At 37.7% G+C, this 19738-nt stretch overlaps 3 protein-coding genes and 1 long non-coding RNA gene across 8 annotated transcripts in view; 1 reads left to right on the top strand and 3 right to left on the bottom strand.

Moving 5' to 3' along the window:
* Positions 1 to 19738, bottom strand: part of LOC146451031 (uncharacterized) — a 351087-nt gene that overhangs the window by 30443 nt on the left and 300906 nt on the right. The gene's annotated exons all lie outside the window — the stretch shown is intronic.
* Positions 1 to 19738, top strand: part of LOC146451042 (uncharacterized) — a 147607-nt gene that overhangs the window by 81293 nt on the left and 46576 nt on the right. The gene's annotated exons all lie outside the window — the stretch shown is intronic.
* LOC146451044 (uncharacterized) lies at positions 834 to 6203 on the bottom strand. Its single transcript, XM_085099650.1, has 4 exons — positions 5967 to 6203; positions 5264 to 5310; positions 4126 to 4276; positions 834 to 3608 (listed from the first exon to the last, which is right to left on the bottom strand). Exons 1-4 carry the CDS (start codon positions 6201 to 6203, stop codon positions 3390 to 3392), a joined length of 654 nt encoding a protein of 217 aa, XP_084955776.1. The 3' UTR covers positions 834 to 3389.
* Positions 6128 to 18801, bottom strand: LOC146451043 (uncharacterized). Of its 3 annotated transcripts, XM_085099653.1 has the most exons (6): positions 18538 to 18801; positions 12745 to 12785; positions 11764 to 11874; positions 9126 to 9260; positions 8438 to 8621; positions 6128 to 6266 (listed from the first exon to the last, which is right to left on the bottom strand). In XM_085099653.1, the coding sequence occupies exons 2-5, from the start codon at positions 12775 to 12777 to the stop codon at positions 8445 to 8447; spliced, it is 456 nt and encodes a 151-aa protein (XP_084955779.1). In that variant the 5' UTR covers positions 12778 to 12785; positions 18538 to 18801; the 3' UTR covers positions 6128 to 6266; positions 8438 to 8444. The 3 variants fall into 3 exon arrangements, with proteins under 3 accessions (XP_084955779.1, XP_084955777.1, XP_084955778.1); XM_085099651.1 differs by lacking the exon at positions 12745 to 12785; XM_085099652.1 differs by lacking the exons at positions 6128 to 6266; positions 12745 to 12785 and adding an exon at positions 7579 to 7708.

Below are 19738 nucleotides of genomic sequence, written 5' to 3'. Positions count from 1 at the left end.
TCTAGACGAAAAGATGGTGATTAGTTTGTAAAATTGGTGCATAGGGCGCAGAAAGGCAGAGGAGTCACATCTGACAAGATTCAGACCAATGATTTCTTCACAGTGCAACTGCAGTGAAATTCGCGCAAGTCGATCGGAGGGGGACATTGGGGTTTGCGGTATTGCGGTAAGTCGAACGTGTGGTAAATAAAATAAAATGAATGAAAAATAAAAACAAAACAAATCTCCTGTACGTCAGTAGTAGAGCATCCGAACTAGTAATTGAAAGGCCTTGGGTTTGACTCCTGATAGGAGCACTCGAATTTCTTTTTTTTTTTTTTTTGCGAGTACATGTATGTCTGTGTCACTTTCTTGAATAATACATCATTAATAATAATAATAATAATAATAATAATAATAATAATAATAATAATAATAATAATAATAACAACAATAATAACAGTAATAAAAATAATAATAATAATAATAATAGTAATAATAATAATAATAATATCCACTTCCTTATCACAAAACTATTTTACAAGGCTACAAAGTTAAAAGATTAAAACCAAACCAAAAAGGAAGTGAAGCAAAACTATTATACAATAACACGGGTTTCAAAGACATTTTCATCGTCCTCAACCTTAAAGACAAAAACATTCACAGATCACATGTGGTCTAAAAAGAGGACTGTTCTGGCAGTGTTGATTAGATCGGGGAAACCAGGAGAAATGTGGAGATACGAATCGATGAACATTCAAACCCCTCTAGGTCTAATGACTTTGAACCTGCCTATCACCTATAGTCCGGGGGATAAGCGACAAAAAAATCACAGAATTGTTCAAACAGTGATGCAATTTATTTACAATTTTTATTAACCTCTTACTGGGAGTTACAGGATACAAATTATTGTACAATAAAATATACTGATATGACAACGTGAGTTTTCGGTTTTTTTTTTTTTTTTCAGTGTGCTATTTCCAGTCGTCTTCATTATCTAACGCACTAAAATCAAGGATATAATCACGCAACAGATCCACTGCTTCAAGGTCGTTTGGCTTTCAATCATTCATTGGGACAAACGCACTCGTAGATTGACTTGTCTTGCAAAACAACAACCACTCACTCTTCCCTGCGGATAAATGAAAGCCAACGCCGAAAAGCAAATGACGAGTTGCCCAAGTACAGAATGCCGCGAAAAGTGGCATGTGGCGCCAAGTCTTTTTTTGGCGCCAAAATTTCTCGATCTATTCACCTCTGTAGATTGTAATATTTTACACATATTTTTATCGGCTAAATATCGCTGATAAATCGCCTTTTAGAATTAAAAAAAACCCGTTCCCTTCATGCACACAGAAAAGAGCGGAGACATTTATATACGCCAGCACTCAGATATTTTTCTTAAAGATTAAAAAAAATTCAAACCGCTGATGATGAAATATGAACACACATTTGAGCATTGCGGGTCACTTAATTTTTAGATGGAAGATTGTTCTGGCCTAAATGCTCCAATAGAAACCAATGGTATTCCACGTAGAAATACAAAATAATTGGTCTTTTCGACAAGGAGTTGCATATACCCTGAGTAAAAATTATGTTTTCTTGTAAACTATTGAATAAAGCTAAAAACCTATTTCTAACAAAATTAAATTTCACCGAAAAAAAAAACAAACAACAACAAACAAACATTGAATTTACTTGAAACAGTGACAAACACGAATACAAAAACATCAAAAAAAAAAAAACAAAAAACAAAGTGATAATATCGTAAAGCAAAGCCAAAAATTGGACAACCTTGAATAACGTTCCTAACGAAAATGCAATGCAAATAACTTGATTAAATCACCATAATTACATTTAACACAACTAAGCATTGTTTGAGTTTATCGCTGACCTAGCCAAAAATATAACTTCACAATTCTATTTTACAGCCTTGTTCGCTTAATATTCCAATTCAATCTAAAAAAACCAAACACATCCATTCTTAAATACGACACGAAATATTGTCAAGTGGTCAAATCACAACAATTTTATCACGATATATATAAAACCACGTTAGTCACGGGATTGCTAATAATTCTTGAAAGAACAAAGGAATGCCTTAAGTCAGTTAAGAGTCATAAATATTTCGCCTACAAAATTGAATACTACTGCTGGTCTCCTTCGCGAGGTTCTTTCCTTTGTCACGAAACGCTTCTGAAGCATTGCGTGACAAACAAATGAAGAATTAAGCACGAAGACGCCATACTACTGTTACACTGTGTTACAGTGACTAAACCACAAATTCGATTGGAGGCCAGTAAATTCTTCAACGACAAAACGTTTGAAAAACTTTCGTCAAAAATTTATATCTTAACTTTTTCAACACTACAGCAAATATGCTTTCACTGAATACGACTTCGAACAACAAATTCCTACTTTTGCACCTGCGAGGCTTTCAAGGAGAAAAACTCACATCACAAAAATAAAAAATGACAAATGATTTCCATTTTCACTGACTTTTTTCCCCCGAATTTGTAAAACTCTATTAAGAGAATCCACAAATGGCTAACATTTCAACAGCCAATAGCCAAAAAACTTGTCAAATTGATTCACATCAAACATAATTTTTTAGAAATTAAGACTCGATGGAGCGTCATGTAACGTTTTGTTTTTTGTTCTGATGCTTGTCACTCCATTTGATATTGATCACGTGCACACCTGATGACCTAGCCGTGTCACATCTTAAACATGAACTCAACACAACGCTAGGGCATGTTTCCCTTGACGTGAGAAGCCAAAAGGCTGATTTTTTTTCTTTTTTTTTTTTTTTATCGCAGCCTACAAAGAGAAAAAATTTCACACGATCCTTCTCAAAAGATTAAATTTAGACCGAAGCGTTCATTTTCCTGAAAAACCTGAACGGATTTTTCATTGAAAGCCTAAACCACTGGCCGACACTGAAAATGAAATTTTTAAAAAAATTGCAACACGAAAGTCAAACACATCCAGTCAGACTGGCCCTAATCAAACACACGGTAAAAAAAAAAAAAAAAAAGAAAGCGATAAAACGCCTAAAACAAAAAAACCCGTACTTAACCACTCGGTTGGATTCCCTGATCTAGCCTATGGGACACAGAAACACGCTTTGACCAATAATCAGTTACACAAAAGACTGCTTAATGAACAGTGGTGTCATCACTTTACTCCTGCACCCGGATGTCCCCATTGCCTGATGTCATCTTTGATGCATCGATGACCTCATCATTATTAGCCAATGGGGACCCACAAGACCCACGGAAGCTGCTTAGCCCGCTGAATGCATTGAGCTCTCCAGAGATGTCACTTCCGGCCTGGCTACTGAAGCCCCCCTGCCTCATGGGGGCCCCCGGGAGATCACACTGGGGTATGGCTTCATAATGCACCTGGGGTCAGGAAACAAACCCGGCAGCCTGGCGCGCGGCCTTGAGGTCATTGTAGGCCAGTTCCTCGGCAAGTTTGCGATCATCTCTTTCCTGTTTTTCCCTATCCTGCTGCTGCAGGAGGCCTCTACGCTCCTGAAGCAGCCGCCTGTGTTCCTCCTTCGTTTTCTTCTTTTTCTCAGCTTCGCTCTCGAGGCTGTCAACAGTAAGGCCGTGATGGGAGGCGTCCTGTAAGAAATGGATCGCATGAGTATCGAGTATAAAGGATAGAGTCGAGAATCGCATGCGAATGCAGGATCGAGTCGCGAATCAAGACTCGAAGCAGACAGTCAACTGTCAAACCGTACTGAAAATCGTCTAAACCAACGCGGGCAGTGAGATCAAAAACTAACATTGATGTTTATCAACCTGTACACGGTGGTTCTAACTTTTGAGTTTGTGGATGAGTCCCTGAAGTATGACCACTGTGACTGAGATGAAAGCTACTGAGCAAGACTGTCCTGAGACCCTTTTCATTATGCTGTACACAATGCTTCTAACTTTTGATACCCTGGAGGAAGCCCTTATGATCATGACTATTCATTTGAATCAAGCAGTACTAAAGTGTATCAATAGTTGTTCAGATAGGGATGAAGACATAGCAGACTAGAAACACCACTCTGACATTTTAAATTGATGTTTTCACCACCGGAAAATGCAGCATAAAACAAGCAGTTTTTGAACATGTAGCAGTCAACCATCTTACCTGTGCCAACCAGCTCTGCTCATTCCCTTGGTCTCCAGTCTCACGCGTCTGTAACAGCTCACTACCAAGTATTGCATCTGGGGGGCTTCCACGCTCCAACTCCTGAAGAGTCTGAGCATACTGCTCATCTTTATTTATTTGGCCTTCTTTCCTAACAAATATAAACAAGCACTTAGCACCTTTTGCAGGTAACATAAAGGGGGGACATGGATGGCCCAATGGTGAGAACACTCGCCTTCCACCAGTGTGGCTCGGGTTTGATTCCCAGAGTTGACACCATATGTGAGTTGAGTTTGTTGCTAGTTGTTTCCCTTGCTCCTAGGGTTTTCCACCCTTCATAAAGACCAACGTTTTCAGATTCCAATTAGATCAGGAAACAATGGACAGAAAGCCACTCTCAGCATTTCCCCTGAAATCCTATATGAGCTACTGCAGTTAACTTGAAGAGTGTAACTTTTGCTGTTGTAAAGTTTTTGCTATTGAGCACTTTGTGTTATATGCTTCAAGGTAGTTTCTGTGGACAAAACTATAAAAAGCTGAGCAGTACTGACTAGCATGAAATGTTCGATTTGTGATATTCAGCAAATTCACCCAAATTGAAGGATTTTTCAAACAACCTCAATGAGAGAAAAAGGCCTAAGCATTTCTGTTCTATACATGTACAAGCTAATGTGAACATGTACATCTTCAAATCAAATTAACCCTAAAATGCGTATTGCACACTGCAGAAGAAATTCTGGTCACTTTCTCCTGATAGAGAATAGGGACCTTCCGATTTTACTACACCTACGACTTTTGAAATCTAGTTTGTGTGGCTCAAATAACCATATGTCCCATTAATCTTGTTTCTTGGACCTCTTTATGTGCTGGTGAACTACCGGAATTAGTAACAGTTCTGGGGAATGTGATTAGTCTGAAATTTGAAAGTCATACTTGTACTCAATCTCGTACTCTTACTCTGATGTGAAGGTCCCTAATGTTGCGAGATGAGACGGCTGGAATACACAACAATTCAATGAAGCATTGAAGAGGAATGAATGGTACATGTACCACATGACACAATAACCAACCATCTAATTTAAGTGTTTTTTTTGGAATCACACAACAATACCGCCATACTAGAGGACCTTTTTCTTACCTGGAAAAGTCATCCAAGTCAACATATGGTGGCCAGAGCTTGCAAACCTAAATGGGGACAAACAGAATCATAAAATATTACTTGATTGCTTCACTACAGGTTTACTGAATTTCATTTTGTAGTTCAGGCGATAACTCAGAAGTAATTGACAATCAGTCAAAAACAAACCAAAGGCCATTTTGTCTCACTGATGAAGTTAAAACACATACAGGTGTGTACAGTCAAACTTGGTCAGGCTAAGGACTAAAATAGCCATACATGGCATGTTATACTAATGGGTTAACAACAAGGAAAACTGGTAATATTTGTTTGGGCTCAAAAAAGCAGTGATAAATTCTCCATAAGAAAGTGCAACTGGCAGCCATAATCAGCAATGTAGTATGTTGATCAGGAGGTGCAGGTCTAGAAACAAAACAACCACCAGTTTTGAGCACTAAAAGATTAATGTGCTAGCCCATAGGGATGTCTCGAAACACCCTCCCCACACATCCGCACTAAGGGAAATTTTTAAATTTAACACTTTGCGAAGATGCCATTTTCTGGGATTTTGGGTCACCAGTTCAAGTGATTTGAGTTTTACAAACCAGAAAATAACATCTGTTTCAGCAATGTCAATGTTATTGTGTTATGCACTGTAAAAGCTCTATTTAGCCACCAAGGCGCTTCTTAAGGACTAATTTTCTACAAACAAGCCTACATGTACCTCGTTTTCATGGTAAGGTCCCCATATTGGTGCAGTGTCTGGGGGTGGGGGCAGAGCATTGTTGCCATCTACAAAGTTTCCCCAGATGACACCATGTTGCCACTCCACAGGGGACTGTTGCCTAGGTGACAAACTGGAGTTTGATGATCGGCTGGCAGCAGGAGAGTGGCTGAGTGGGGAGCCACTGCTGACCCCACTGCTTGCACTGGACAGTGTGGTGTCCTTCCTGCTGGGCATACCAGACTCAAGGGGATCCCAGTCAGCTGGGTCACAGCTCCGAGGAGATGATGAATCAGTCTGCTAAGGAAATACCACATTGTATAATAATCATTATTAAAAACTGGATCATTGGATAATGTAATTACAGGGTTTTAATTGGCTTAGTGTCAAAAGGGATATCAACCATCAATATTACCATTCCACGTTCAATAAATAAGCAGACAAAACAAAAACACGACCACATTGTTTGGCATGATGGGGGACGCATCTCCTGTGGTTGGCATGACAAACAACTTATAGGGTTAACCCTTTCCTGCCGGTAACCCACTAGCCTTTCCCGCCCGAGGGAAATGTCAAATTTTTCTAAATTGCTAACTATGAACTGGGAGACCACATGTCATATACCATTTAAAAGGTATTTTCTGGGGTGTGCTATAAATCACACCAACAGAGATGGAGGAGGTCACATATTAGAGTGAGAAAACTCCAAAACGAAAGAAGAAAAACATTGAAAATTTCCCTATTCGTTGTATATACTGGGTATCCCCCTAAACTATAGCTTAATGTACAGCTCTCAGTGCATTGCTTGTTGTCAGATATCAGCTGGACCCTTAACGTACAAAGGAAAAGAAAATCCAAAAGTTTGAGGGGTGGTAAATAAAGTCTCATATAGGAGGGGGGCATGATTTTATGCCTTCAATTTGTAGATCTTTCCAAGATCTTTTGGTTGTGCAAATTTCACACAAATTAACCAAATACTGAGCTCATTATTGCGTCTTGTGCCATATGGCACTTTTGGGCGAGAAAGGGTTAAGGAAAAAAATAGTACCCCCTGGTGTCTATGATGTGGTTTACCACTTCTACAATTTTTCAAATGTTTCAATTTGATGCACTTACAGACTCTGACAATATCTCCTGGACAGAACTTTCTATGCATTAAAAACTGCAAATTAAGCTACAATTTGGGGGTAGATCTATCCCATGAAACGATCAGTGAAATTTTGTAATTTTTCATTTTGACGTTTGGAACTACATGTATTTCTGTCAAAGACCTGACTTCCTTCAGTTATCTTGACATGAGAAACAAATTTCACTCATGAAGACCTTTTAAATGGTACATCACACATACAAAATGGCAAAGAAAACAGTACTACATGTACTGTAAGACTGAAATGGGTTAAAGACCCTTGTTGGTGCTTACACCAAGATTTGAAACCACCAACTCCAGTTCTACATGTACGTGAGAATCCAACCCATTCATTTAGTTAGTGAATCCTTTGTAGGGCAAAATCTTTTCACAAGCGCAGAATAATTGAAGGCTTAATGATCCAACAAATTGGAGCCCCAGTGTGAACAAACAAGTCCATTCTTACCTAGCTAAACTGTTCCCATCAGGAATCACCTGAAGCACATACTGTAAAATGTGCATGTAGCGGACAGTCTTTTTACCCTGAAGATAGCTTGATCAATCGAAGATGTTTGGTTTTAATTCTTCTTTTTCTTTTTAGCAGTGTAAAATAGTGCTGTTAAAACAATAATAATAATAATAATAATAATAATAATAATAACAATGATAATACTAACAACAACAACAACAACAGTAATAAACTGTATTAATTACCCTCAGCAGTGATTATAGCAATCATCGTACCCAGAGTCCTCAGGCTCTTTGGCAAGCGGTTGGTCACCAGGAGAGACTCTGGGGACATCGAATTTTATTACCGCAGGATTTCTGCGGTAAAACAATGGAAACCGTTAAGGAAAAAAGACAATCAAAAAATTTGAATTTTTTCGATGCCCCCAGAGTCTCTCCTGGTGCCCACCTGCTGACCAAAAAGCCAGTGAGTACTCTGGGTAGCAGATTGTGATTATAGCACAAGTGCTCCAGTGAGGCTGAGCATTAAACGTTCACAAAGAAATAATGATCTAAATTTAATTGAACAATAACATGATCAACAAATTCCAACTGGAAGGAGGCAGGTCCATCAGCTGGTTATTTACAAGCCTGGCGAATGAGTTAAACTTGGAGCTACTGAGGAACAACTCCAGCTAACATCCAGAGCAGGACTTTAAACCAGGGACCTCTGGATTTCAATTTTTCCAAAATTCAGTTTCTGGTCTTAGAAGACTTCAGATCAGCAGATGCTCAGCCTTGAACCACTGACCAACACACTAAACACTATGGCCCTACACCTCTAAAATGAAATACAGCCATTCACATCACTCATCAATCACTTTTACCAATAACTTACCTTCAACTCAAACTCTTCTGAGATGCCAAGATTGAATTTCTTGTTTATTGGACATTCTACATCCAAAGGGAAATTTTTGGGTTCCCACAAACTGGTCGGCTTCACTGCCCAAGTGTTCCAAATGGAACTCAATCACAAACCAAAAGCCATGCAAGAGATTTTGAATGATGGTATAGTCAACCTCCTGTTGATAGAAATGTAGGAAATACAGTAACTAATTTTGAAAATCAGTCAAAATCTACCTATCACCAGCTGTTATTTGTTAATAAACATCATTGCTGTTGTTTCCCACAAGAGTCTTGGTTGCAGAAACCAACCGTCAGTGGGCTGCTGTGGCTTATATGCTTCAGAGTAGAGTGAAAGGGCAAAAGCAAGTTGAATTTTTTTCTTCAAGTAATTTTCTACATTTTCTGTTGCTGAGTATTTGACCAAGGTGACCATCAGGCAAAGATTGTTTCATTCCTGGCCAACACCCTCAGGTACAACATAACTCTAAAGAGTATGACTGTGTGATGCAATATTTTGACTGTACACCCTGCAGCAAATTTACATTAGTTTACAATTACATTCAGTTTTGTCCGTTAGGTAGTTAGACATCACACCAACGTTAGAAATGATACAAAAAGCTAAAAATAATAACAATATAAGTTAGTACATGTGACTACATACACAATTCTATTTAACTCACTTGGTAATTTTCAGTCGTAAGTTTAAAATGTTCAGGGCATTGATGTTTCAGTGAGATGGCAATGTCTGAGGAGATACTGAATGGGAAAGTCTGTAACAAGTGATACTTGCTGGCAATTTCTTTATCCTTCACAGTCTATAAAAAATGACCAGAATATCAGGTTAAATTAATGTATTGAAGTCTCCCACTCTCGAGATTTTCTTTTCCTTCTGATCAATTTCATAGTTTTAACTTCAAGATTCTATACTTCATGAGACATGTAGTCTGTAAAATTTTACACAGTTTGTTAATTAATTGCCTTGATTTCCTACCATGTTGTAAAAGTGAAGTCCTGTATGTGCCCATTGATCAGAGATTTTTAAAAGAATGACTAAACCGCACTAAAAGAATTGTTCCACGGCCATGGATAGAACTTAAATTTTCATCAATAAAAGCACTTTATTAATTAGTCTACCAATTCGAAAACAGGGGTTACCATACACGTTTATACTTCCTATCAGCTTATTAGCTTGAAACATCAACAGCAGTCCCAAACCACAAATTCTTCTTTAAAACTTACAATAACCACACAATGTTTAGTGGGCCCCCCAATTCAGGCAGGGTTTGAGCCAGGCCACGCCATTGCGCCAATCGCACTGCAATTGAAATTGTCCCTTAAAAAAAAAACGGCCAAGGGGACAATTTGTCTCCTTCAAAATTAAGGGAAAAAACTCGAACGGAAGCAGACACGAAGGGATCCCAGAGATTGCAAGTTAAACAGAACGTGGAAAGTATATTTTACCGCACGTTGTTCCTTCAAAGTTCATTCTCAAGTCACATTTCACAATAGAAAGCTTTTTCGCTACAAATCGAAGCCAGACTGAATCAGAAAAATGATACAGAAGAAGAACAGTGAATTAATCAGGAAGAATCGGATGAGGATCAAAGGAAACCGAGAAAATCATGAACTTTCCAGAAAAGTTGGTTGCGAGATCACACATGGTTGCACTATGAAAAGGAGGCGATGTTCTGCTATTTTTGTCGGAAATCTAAGAAGACAACCCCTTTGTATCGGCAGAAGGGTGTACAAATTTTTAATTAGAACCTCAACTCTGCAAAGACATAAAGACTGTTAAGAACATGAGGATGCTGTCAATGAAGAAGCTATGAGGGATACATTCAGCAACACACAGCGCCATGCTCTTAGAGAACAATCGCAAGCCATCCTCAGAGCAATGAGAGCCCTCTACTGGCTGGCCAAAGAGGACGTAACCACAGTCAAGTATGACTCACTACTCAATTTTCTGGATGAAGTTGGCCTCGAAAGTGTTAAGAATCTTCGAGTGGGAGGAAATGCTACCTATCATTCTCATCAAAGTGCGGAAGGTATGCAAGATGCTATTGCTACTGTTCTGAAGTCTAACATTGACAAACTAGGGTTAGGGACTTTGATGTTTGGGCTAGAACCGACAGAAGAATTAGTACATGTACGTCTACCAGTAATTAAGAAAGGAATTGAAGTTTACAAGGGGATGCCGAGACGAGATTCTGCTGTGAAATGTTTTGAAGTATAAAGTATAGTCATTGATCCTCTGTTTAAATATGACGAGAAAAAAAAGTATTGACACTAATAACTTAACTTTTCTTGTTTGTGTTGATCACTGTTCTTGTATTACAAGGATCAGCTAAAAAAAAGTTTTTGTTGGCTTGCCTGTATCAATGTAAAAAAACTGTTGAATAAAAATTAATTTATCTGTCCCCCTAAAAATAAAAATGTCCCCCAAAATTTTAGCCAAGGGGACAAATTGTGCCCCAGAGATCAATTCCTAGCTCAAACCCTGTTCAGGAGTCAAGAATGCAATATCTTGTGCTTTAAATCACAATAGATGGCATGCTAGTCTTAAGCACAGGATTTACAGCCCTGGCCCCAGTTGTTCAAAGAACTTTATTAGTCTACCAATTCGAAAACAGGGGTTACCATACAAGTTTACACTTCCTCTCAGCTTAATTACCTTGCACATCAACAGCAGTCCTAAACCACAAATTCGTCTTTTAATAATAACTTACAATAACCACACAATGTTTAGTGGGCCCCCCAATTCAGGAGTCAAGAATGCAATATCTTGTGCTTTAAATCACAATAGATGGCATGCTAGTCTTAAACACAGGATTTACTGCCCTGGCCCCAGTTGTTCAAAGAACCGATAACTTTATCCACTGGATAAGTTGCTATCCAGCAGAGCAAATATACTCCAACCAATTCTTTTGCAAAGTTTTCCACGCAATCCCTTTCTTAAATTTGACATATGATTCTACTCTAAGACTATTCACAAATTATACATGTAGGACTATCATGAAAATCTTGCACACATTTTACAGTATCTGCCAGAACTATCCAGTGGATAAAATTATCCACCCTTTGAACAACTACATGTAGGACCAGCTGTTTTAAAACTGAACATTGCCGGGGTAACAAAACACTTTGAGCTGCAAACCAACTGAAGTATTCTTCACTAAGGAAGAGAAAAACTAAATGTGAAGTGAAAAGGAAGCAACACAACAACACAATACTGAATCTAGATGTTACCACTGACTCTTCAATCCTCTGGTTATAAGACAATTAGTCAAATCATGAGTCCAACAGGAAGCACAAAATTACCTTAAAGGTAGTATCATCTCGATCATGTCTCATTACCACAATCCGCAGGTACCACACTTGTCCAGCAACTGCCCTTGATGCAAAAACTGCAATCTGAACTTGAATTTCCTCCTGGTAATAATAATGTAAATTAAATATCAATACTTACAGCCAGTATTGCGATTGGTCAAAGAAATAACCTAAGACATTTTCAAACACAAATACTTTACATGATCTAATTAATGAATATTAAATACAGTTATTGAAAACACTGAGTTAAAGTTCTCTTCACTGTTAGTATTAATATTATTATAAAGCTGCAGGGATTTTCAGCAGTTTACATACATGTAATTTATGCAGTTTATTATCAATGAAGCTTGCTGAGGTTACCCAAGTGCCTTGTCAGAAACAGTTTGATAGTACATTACTTGCAAAAAATTTCGGACGATTTTAATTTCGGACAAAAATTGTCCGAAAATAAAACCGTCCGAAATTTTTAAGCGTCTGAAATTTAAAGCGTCCGAAATTTTTACAGTATAGTATAAAACTTTAAAAGTACTTTCTGAGCGACAGCATCACATATTCAAAGCCAATGTACATGATATGTTTAGAAGTCGGATTAGGCGGCTTTGCTCAGTCGTTCTTTTTATCACTGGAAAGGTAAGCATTTGAGACACTGCTTGAGTCATAAGGGTCATTGAGTTTGTGTTATTTTCTCGTTGGTGTATCCGGCTGTAAAACCTTGAAGATACAGTAAAACTATCATTTTCAAAGATTTTATTTCAGTCTAATTCATGTTTTTTAGTCGTAAATTTACTTTGGGCATGTTTCAGCGCAGTGTCCGAAATGTTTGTCCGAAAATTGTCCGAAATGAGGGAAAAAGTGTCCTAAAATTAAACAACCGAAATTGTAACGTCCGACTGCAAGTAATGCAGTCAATGTTTTTAGACAAAAGTACAAGTATGTACATGTATATACATGCCCAATATGTATCCTACTCACTGGTTTAGAAAGTCTTATACTCCTTACAGCCATCTGGGAGTCTGAAAAAAGACATTTAATTAGATGTCAGCTACTGGACTAGTTAAAATGAAACACTGATTTGAAGTACATGTAAACTATTACAATTATTAATGGTACATGTAAGAATGGCACAAAACTTTAAGGTCTGAATATTCAAGAACAATAATTAGCTTGAATATATGCTTTGAGCATTTTTTCCTAGACCTCTTTATTTTTCCCAAGGCATGAAATTTCCTAAACTCGTTCCCAGGGCCTCTCCTCTTCACGTCCCAGGGAGCGAGAGAGGAGAGACCGTGGTTGGGGCTGGTCACGTGTCTCCCAGAATCTGGGAGATTACAAATAAATGACTGGAGAGAGGGGTGGTTGAGTGTCAGTTTGCCTATACTAAGTGTACCGGAGATGGGAAAACATGCCCCAGTCAAGTCAACTTGCGATTCGCGTGTGTTTCAAAGGTCATGTCAAGTGGTCATTCAGAAACCCCTAAAAAGGTATATAAAGCGAGGGAATCTGTGAATGTGAGCTGCTATCGACATTGTAAAGCAGTTGGAGATACAAGTCATTGGCGAAATCTTTACAGCAAAGGGAATCGACTACTTCTGGTGGTAGCCGAGGAGCTTTATGGCCACGCACTTCCACAAAGTGAATTTTTGCCACATCTACTTTTAGAGTCGTCAAGTCCATGATCTCTGAAAGTCAGGCATTGTTAAGGTCAAGCGGTGCATCGAGGAGTCATCCTCCGCGCCGCATTTGACGGCCAGGAAAGAATCAAACATGACCGGAAATGTATCTCGGAGCCATTGTAGCCGCAGACTAAATTAACACCATCAACTGGAACAAAGGTTATTTCGTTATTGTTTTACAACGATTACGGTATTTCAAAAGTGTTTTCTTTGTTCACTAAAAAGATCCGTGAAATATTTACCATCTACATGTTGTTATACGGTACATCCTCCTTCCGAAAGTGTTCTGCTTATGTGCTATTTCCTGTGTATTGTTTGTTGTTGCAACCCTGCTAACAGAGCGTTTCTTTCTTGCAAATCTTTTAGCATGTGCGTGGTCGTTCGTGTCTCTAGTATTTTGCATCGTTGGTTTGTTTACGTCCCAAGAGAAAAGGGGACATAAACAAACCAACGACGCTAAATACCGAACGACTGCGCTTATGCTAAAATATTTTCCAGAAAGAAACGCTCTGTTAGCAGCGTAATTGCTGCAGAATGTCCTTTCAGAACAGTTAGACATAGGCCCGATTCCTTTCAAGTTTCCTTCCTTAGTTCTTCAGATCTGATCTTTCATCAGCACATAATCAAAGCTAGAATAAACCACGATTACAACTCCATGAATTGAAGGGGAAGGCGCTGTTTGTCCACGGTTAATTTTGTCATGTATACACAGTGATTTTCCAAAGTACAGCGCTTCGAGACAACGGACTTTGTTAAGCTTTCAGATTAATGCTACAATGGCTCGCAAAATGAAGACTACTGAAAAACATAGCCAGTTGAATGAGTTTCGCGTGGGCTTCGCACAGCAAAGCGGAAGTCTTGTTTCGGAGTGGACAATAAATCTTGACAAAAAATAGCAAGTGAAGGACTCCTCCCTGGGTCTTATTTTTCTCTGGGAGACACGTGACCAGGGTCTCCCCTCTCTCGCTCCCTGGGACGTGAAGAGAAGAGACCCTGCAAACGAGGTTGGAAATTTCTGCCAATAAATTCTTCTTACTACCAATCCTCTTACCAAGACTGTCTTTTTGCCACAGCATTTGATCAAAATGCACTTACATGATTGTACTCTTCTAAACAAAGCTTTATCTCTTAAAGCCATTATTTGTCTTTGTGATGTAATCTCATAATAATTATTGTGGTCTGATAGCACTTGCTCTTTTATTAAAGGTGATGCCATAAACAAGAAAAGGAAGGTACCCATAAGGACATACCAGACTTAAGTCCAGTTGAGTTTTACAAATATACGAGGCATGTGAACTGTGGGTCAAGGCAATGGCAAACCTAAACTTACATATATAGAGAAATACATTATTATTTTAATCTTTAGCTAATGCTTATCACTACAGTCAATGCTTTAAACTCCAATCAATACAATGAGTGCTTAACCTTAATCAAAGTTGTCAGCACTTAACCCTACATGTTCAATTGAGTGCTTAACCTTAATTGCTATTTTCAGTATTTTCAGTGCTTTGGGCCCACAGTAATTGGCGCTAGCTGTTGTGGTCACCCTGCCTTAACCCAGTAATGGTTTATTTTCTGTTTCATGTTGTTATGTTCTGTTTATAGTCTTAAGTTTAAAGGCGAAGTCAAATAAATAAATAAAATAAAAAAATACCTGACTGATAACTCAACTCATGAGACTTATAAAACAAGCTTTCTCGGCTTGCATCCCTCACTGGCTCGCAGTTAGTTAAAAACCCAGTACAGGTGATCATAGAAATTATTTAATTTTTTTTCTTTATCTTTGAATGAGACAAGTGGGTTAACTGCCAATATAAACCACAGCAGTACATGTAGATATGAGTGTGTAAAGATGATTGTTTAGAACACATAACCATTTCTTTATACATGTAGAGAATAGCAGAAGAAAAAGACAACCAGCATGCTTCTTAACCCTTTAACCCCCAAGGCAAAACGACATTTTCTCCAGATCCAAGACTACAGACTCAATGTGCATGTATGATATACCATTTTAAAGCTACTCATGAATGTAGTTTATAACTGATATAATTATGAATGAGAAAAGTTATGGCTTTGAGATAAATGGCCTTAAAACGTAAAAATTTTAAAGTTCAAAAACGTCCCAATCCTTGTGTATATTAGGTATACCTCTAAACTATAGCTCATTTTGCAGTTCTCAACACGTTCATTAATGTGAGAGATGTACTAAAACCCACAACTTCTAGGGGGAAAAAGTTGAAAAGTTATGGGGGTGGTCAACATATCACATATGGGAGGGGGTTAAGATTTTATCCTTTTAATGAGTAGATCTTCACAAGATCATCTCTGTGTCAAAAATTCATAGAAATCTGTCAAATATTGAAAGAGTTATGGAATTATGTGCCAATTGGCACTCTTGGGGGCTAAAGGGTTAATAAGCCCCACATGCATGCTTCCAAGTGACTGGGCCTGTGAGTCATTTCCAGGTTGAGGGCTTGACTGAACAGAGCACATTATTCAATTAATCAAGGACATTAATTATGATTAGGCCATAGGGAACACAAAGAATAGATCTATAAAAAATCAACTGTGAGCCAACTCGTGAATGCGGAAGAGGATAGTGGTAACGCGGTACTTGTTAGTCCAGCAATTCAACAAATTAGCATATTGGTAATAAATAAACATTAGTATTTACACAACTTGCAAGTCGTAAAGAAACAGCACCCTGTTAGTCTAGAATAGTTAGAATGTCTAGTCAATGAATACAATTTACTAAACAAAATACATGTTAAGGTCTAAAAGTTTCAAAATGTTAGATGAAATTACATTCTCGCGTAACTTGGGTGAATTTGCTTGCGAGGACATGTGTTTGTTTACAGGGCAGCACTAAAATTATAAAAGCCATAATCCAGAAAACAGAAACCGGAATCCGGAATCCAGAATCAGAAACTATAATGAATACGGTTAGGAATATCTAATGGCGAAATACATGACTTGGGGTAAAAAATACAGAATAAAAAACTCATATCACTTGTTGGCATAAACGAAAGGACTCTTTATAAAGGAAGCAATGTCCTATGGGACAGAGAGAGACAACATAGAGGTGACTCGGAGACAACACAAATTGCTTCACACCGTACAGATGGCGGACTTTCCAATTAAGAGGTGGTTAGTTGCATGAATGCATATCTTCTGCCCCTTTTGTTTCGTCTATTTTCCGGACACCCCGCTTCAACTTGTTTTGATAGAGTCTTAATAGAGTTTCAAAGCATTAAACATAGAGGTGACTTATAGACTATGAAATTAGTTTTCTTTAGTTCAAAGGCGATCAGTTTTAAACCCGTGAGAAACACTTACTTTTCATTGGCAGGAAATAATGACTTAATTAATAAGTTTTATTCTCTGGTGTCACCTATCGAAAAATATCAAATTTACATTTGACAAGGACGTTACTTTGAACTAAACATTCACTTTTTTACTAGCAGTAAATGTTTTATTTTCATATTGTAGTTTCCGATTCCGGATTCCGGATTTTCCTTTCCAGTTACTGTTTTCCTGATTCTGGCTTTTAGTGCTGCCCTTGTTTACACAACATTATTCCTAGTTGCCAAGTTTCCTCAATAAAAATAGGAAACATACAAAAAGCTTTCCTTAATAAACAAAAATTTACTCAGATAGGTCTTAACTTGTTATGCATTGTAGCCCTAAGAGCAAAAGTGTAAAATTTTCGCCGCGAGACACCTTGCAAGCGATTTGAAGTCAATTTTGAAGCGAATTTATCAGAGCATGTTTTTCAAACATTTTGCAAGAACTGTTCGGAAAATGAAAAATCAGTCTATTAGAATAGTATTTCAGTACAAACTCACATTCAAACCTGTAATAATATTATTTGTGTGTTATATTCCTAGAAGCACTTGAAAGTTACCAAAGTCCGCAGATTAAAAGTTGATTTGAGATCCACCTGCTCATCAGGTTGATAAAACCACAAATTGAAGAAAAATGTCTTTGCCGTTAATGCATGATTTTCCCCTGTTAAAGCTGTTAACCATTCCTTAGAAGTTCCTCTTTTGATTCACCGTTTTCAACATCTCAAAATTGGAAAATTTTCGGACCAATGTCCGAGTAAAATTTCCCTACATTATGATAACTCTGATTTACTGTGCATTCATGAAAGTTAACAACCTGCCGACCAAGTGAAAATCCCCAGATCGCGATAACTCGTTCTTGCACATGCTTGCATTCATGAGTCAAAAATGGTACAAATTTACAATCAAACATGCCAAATTAGATTTCACCATGGACAGCCAAGTCAGACGTGACTAGATAATTATATCAACCTGGTATTCAGAGTCCTCACATGGTCTGAACACTAAATAAATTATTTTGTTGTGATTGTGAATTTACATGAGTTAGTGCAACTGTCACACATTTAAGCTGTTGAATCTTCCTAAAGGCTTTCTCTTTTCATTGTTAAATCTGCAAAGGCCATGCAGCCTTTTCTTTCGAAAACTGGATATAATTTGCCAACATGAAAATTCACAAGTGAAGAATTGCAGCTTTTGAAACTTGGTTAGGAAATCTAATCTTTCCTGGCAGTGACAAAAGTGTTTTAAAAGTGTTATCGTCATTTCTTTTTTATTTACTTATTAAGTGTTGTAAACATTTACAAATGTTGCCCACCTCAAAATAACCCGACTAATTGTGAGCAACAATTTGTTAAGTGTTTTCTTCAATAATAAATAATTGTTATTGTTATTGTTATTGTTATTGTATAGTCATACTTTGTACAATTATGCAAATTTTATAGTACTTTGAAATCACTTACAGTGTAGCTCTGCACAAAAAAATCACCTTTTGATTTCTCTTGCAAAATCAGTCACCTCTAATATATTAATTAATCTCCGAGAAAGATGGTAAATATCAAGGCAAGCATTAAGACTTATATTTTTGGAGAATGCAACTCAGATTACCTGTTTAATTGCTATTTGAAATTCAAAATTAGAATTTAGAAGGCCGAATAAATCAGACGAAAATGTTCACATAAGCTCATATAATGCTCACACAGCCACAAGGTAACATGTATTATTTAACAAGATTTTAATAAAGTTCTTACCTCACTGTCACATATACATGTATTTTCGTATTCATTCACAAACCACATCGTCCATAATTGCTTCGTCTGTGTCTTCAGTAGGGGAAAATCATCTTCGTCAGCAAATCGAAATTCTCCATTATTTTCACCTTTTCCTGAGTCAATGTCGAGCACAGAATCATCTCTTCCAGCCACTACCTTTAAATCACCGCTTTGGATTCGTGAAGCGTAAGAAAAAGTCTCAAAACTCAACCAAATTCAACCAAAACAGCCGACGTTTGCCAAATTGCGCCAAATGTGGTTACACAGTAGTTACCAGTCCCTAATATCGTTCTGAGAGACTCGACAATGCAACGGGAGAGGCCTGGGGACCAAATCCCAGTTTTGCGATAGTTTGAAGTGTCATTTCGCGTTTGTGAAAAAAAAGAAAGAAAAAAAAAACGAAAAAAATTATTTCGGAGCCGAAAACTATTCTAAACAGATAATTTTTTTTTACAGTTGTTGAATAAATTCTCCGCTTTTTTGCTTTGGGTGGTAAAGGGTATTCGTTAGAGTGGTTATCAACTTTTGATATGTTGTTGTGCGAAAACAAAAAGTTAGTAATTAATTCTGATAAATAAATTTCAGTTTTCTACAAAGGTTCGACAGTTGCACTCACAACCACAGCAACAGTTTACAGCATTACGCAGGAAAGTTTTTATTCAGGTCATGTGGGGACTCTGAACAGTTGTCTGAAAAGAAGCGCTTTTTCCACCAAAACATACACTGTACCGGCCTGGTCTGCATTCGATCGAAACGTACTTACAACTATTAAAGCGCCCTTCACGGCAAGGCTTCATCACCTACATTCACATTAAATCACATCAATGCTACATTTTATTACGCCATCGTGAGGCAGAATTAGGCATATTTTTTTCCTTTTTTACATTTTGTTCACCATTTCACCCGATTTTCTGAGTCAATCACCTTAAAAATTCACTCGCCGTTGCGTTTGTCCTCTTAAAAGCCATAGCATGTTTTACAACATGATTGTCTCACGGAAACACTAGATAACATTTAAGTTAAACGGGGCAAAATGAGCGGTCAGCCCAAAACAAACCGCGCCAGTGAATTAACGTTGAGTTACCCTATTTAGCTAATGGAAGCATTTTCAGCCCTTTACCATCTTTTTCTTCACATGTGGCTGTTTTGACTTATTTTCCTTATCAGCAAAGCAAAATTA

Source organism: Pavona decussata, unplaced genomic scaffold (assembly GCF_977016875.1).
Source record: "Pavona decussata unplaced genomic scaffold, jaPavDecu1.1 SCAFFOLD_406, whole genome shotgun sequence".
NCBI lineage: Eukaryota > Metazoa > Cnidaria > Anthozoa > Scleractinia > Agariciidae > Pavona > Pavona decussata.
This window is presented reverse-complemented; position numbering and strand designations above follow the sequence as displayed.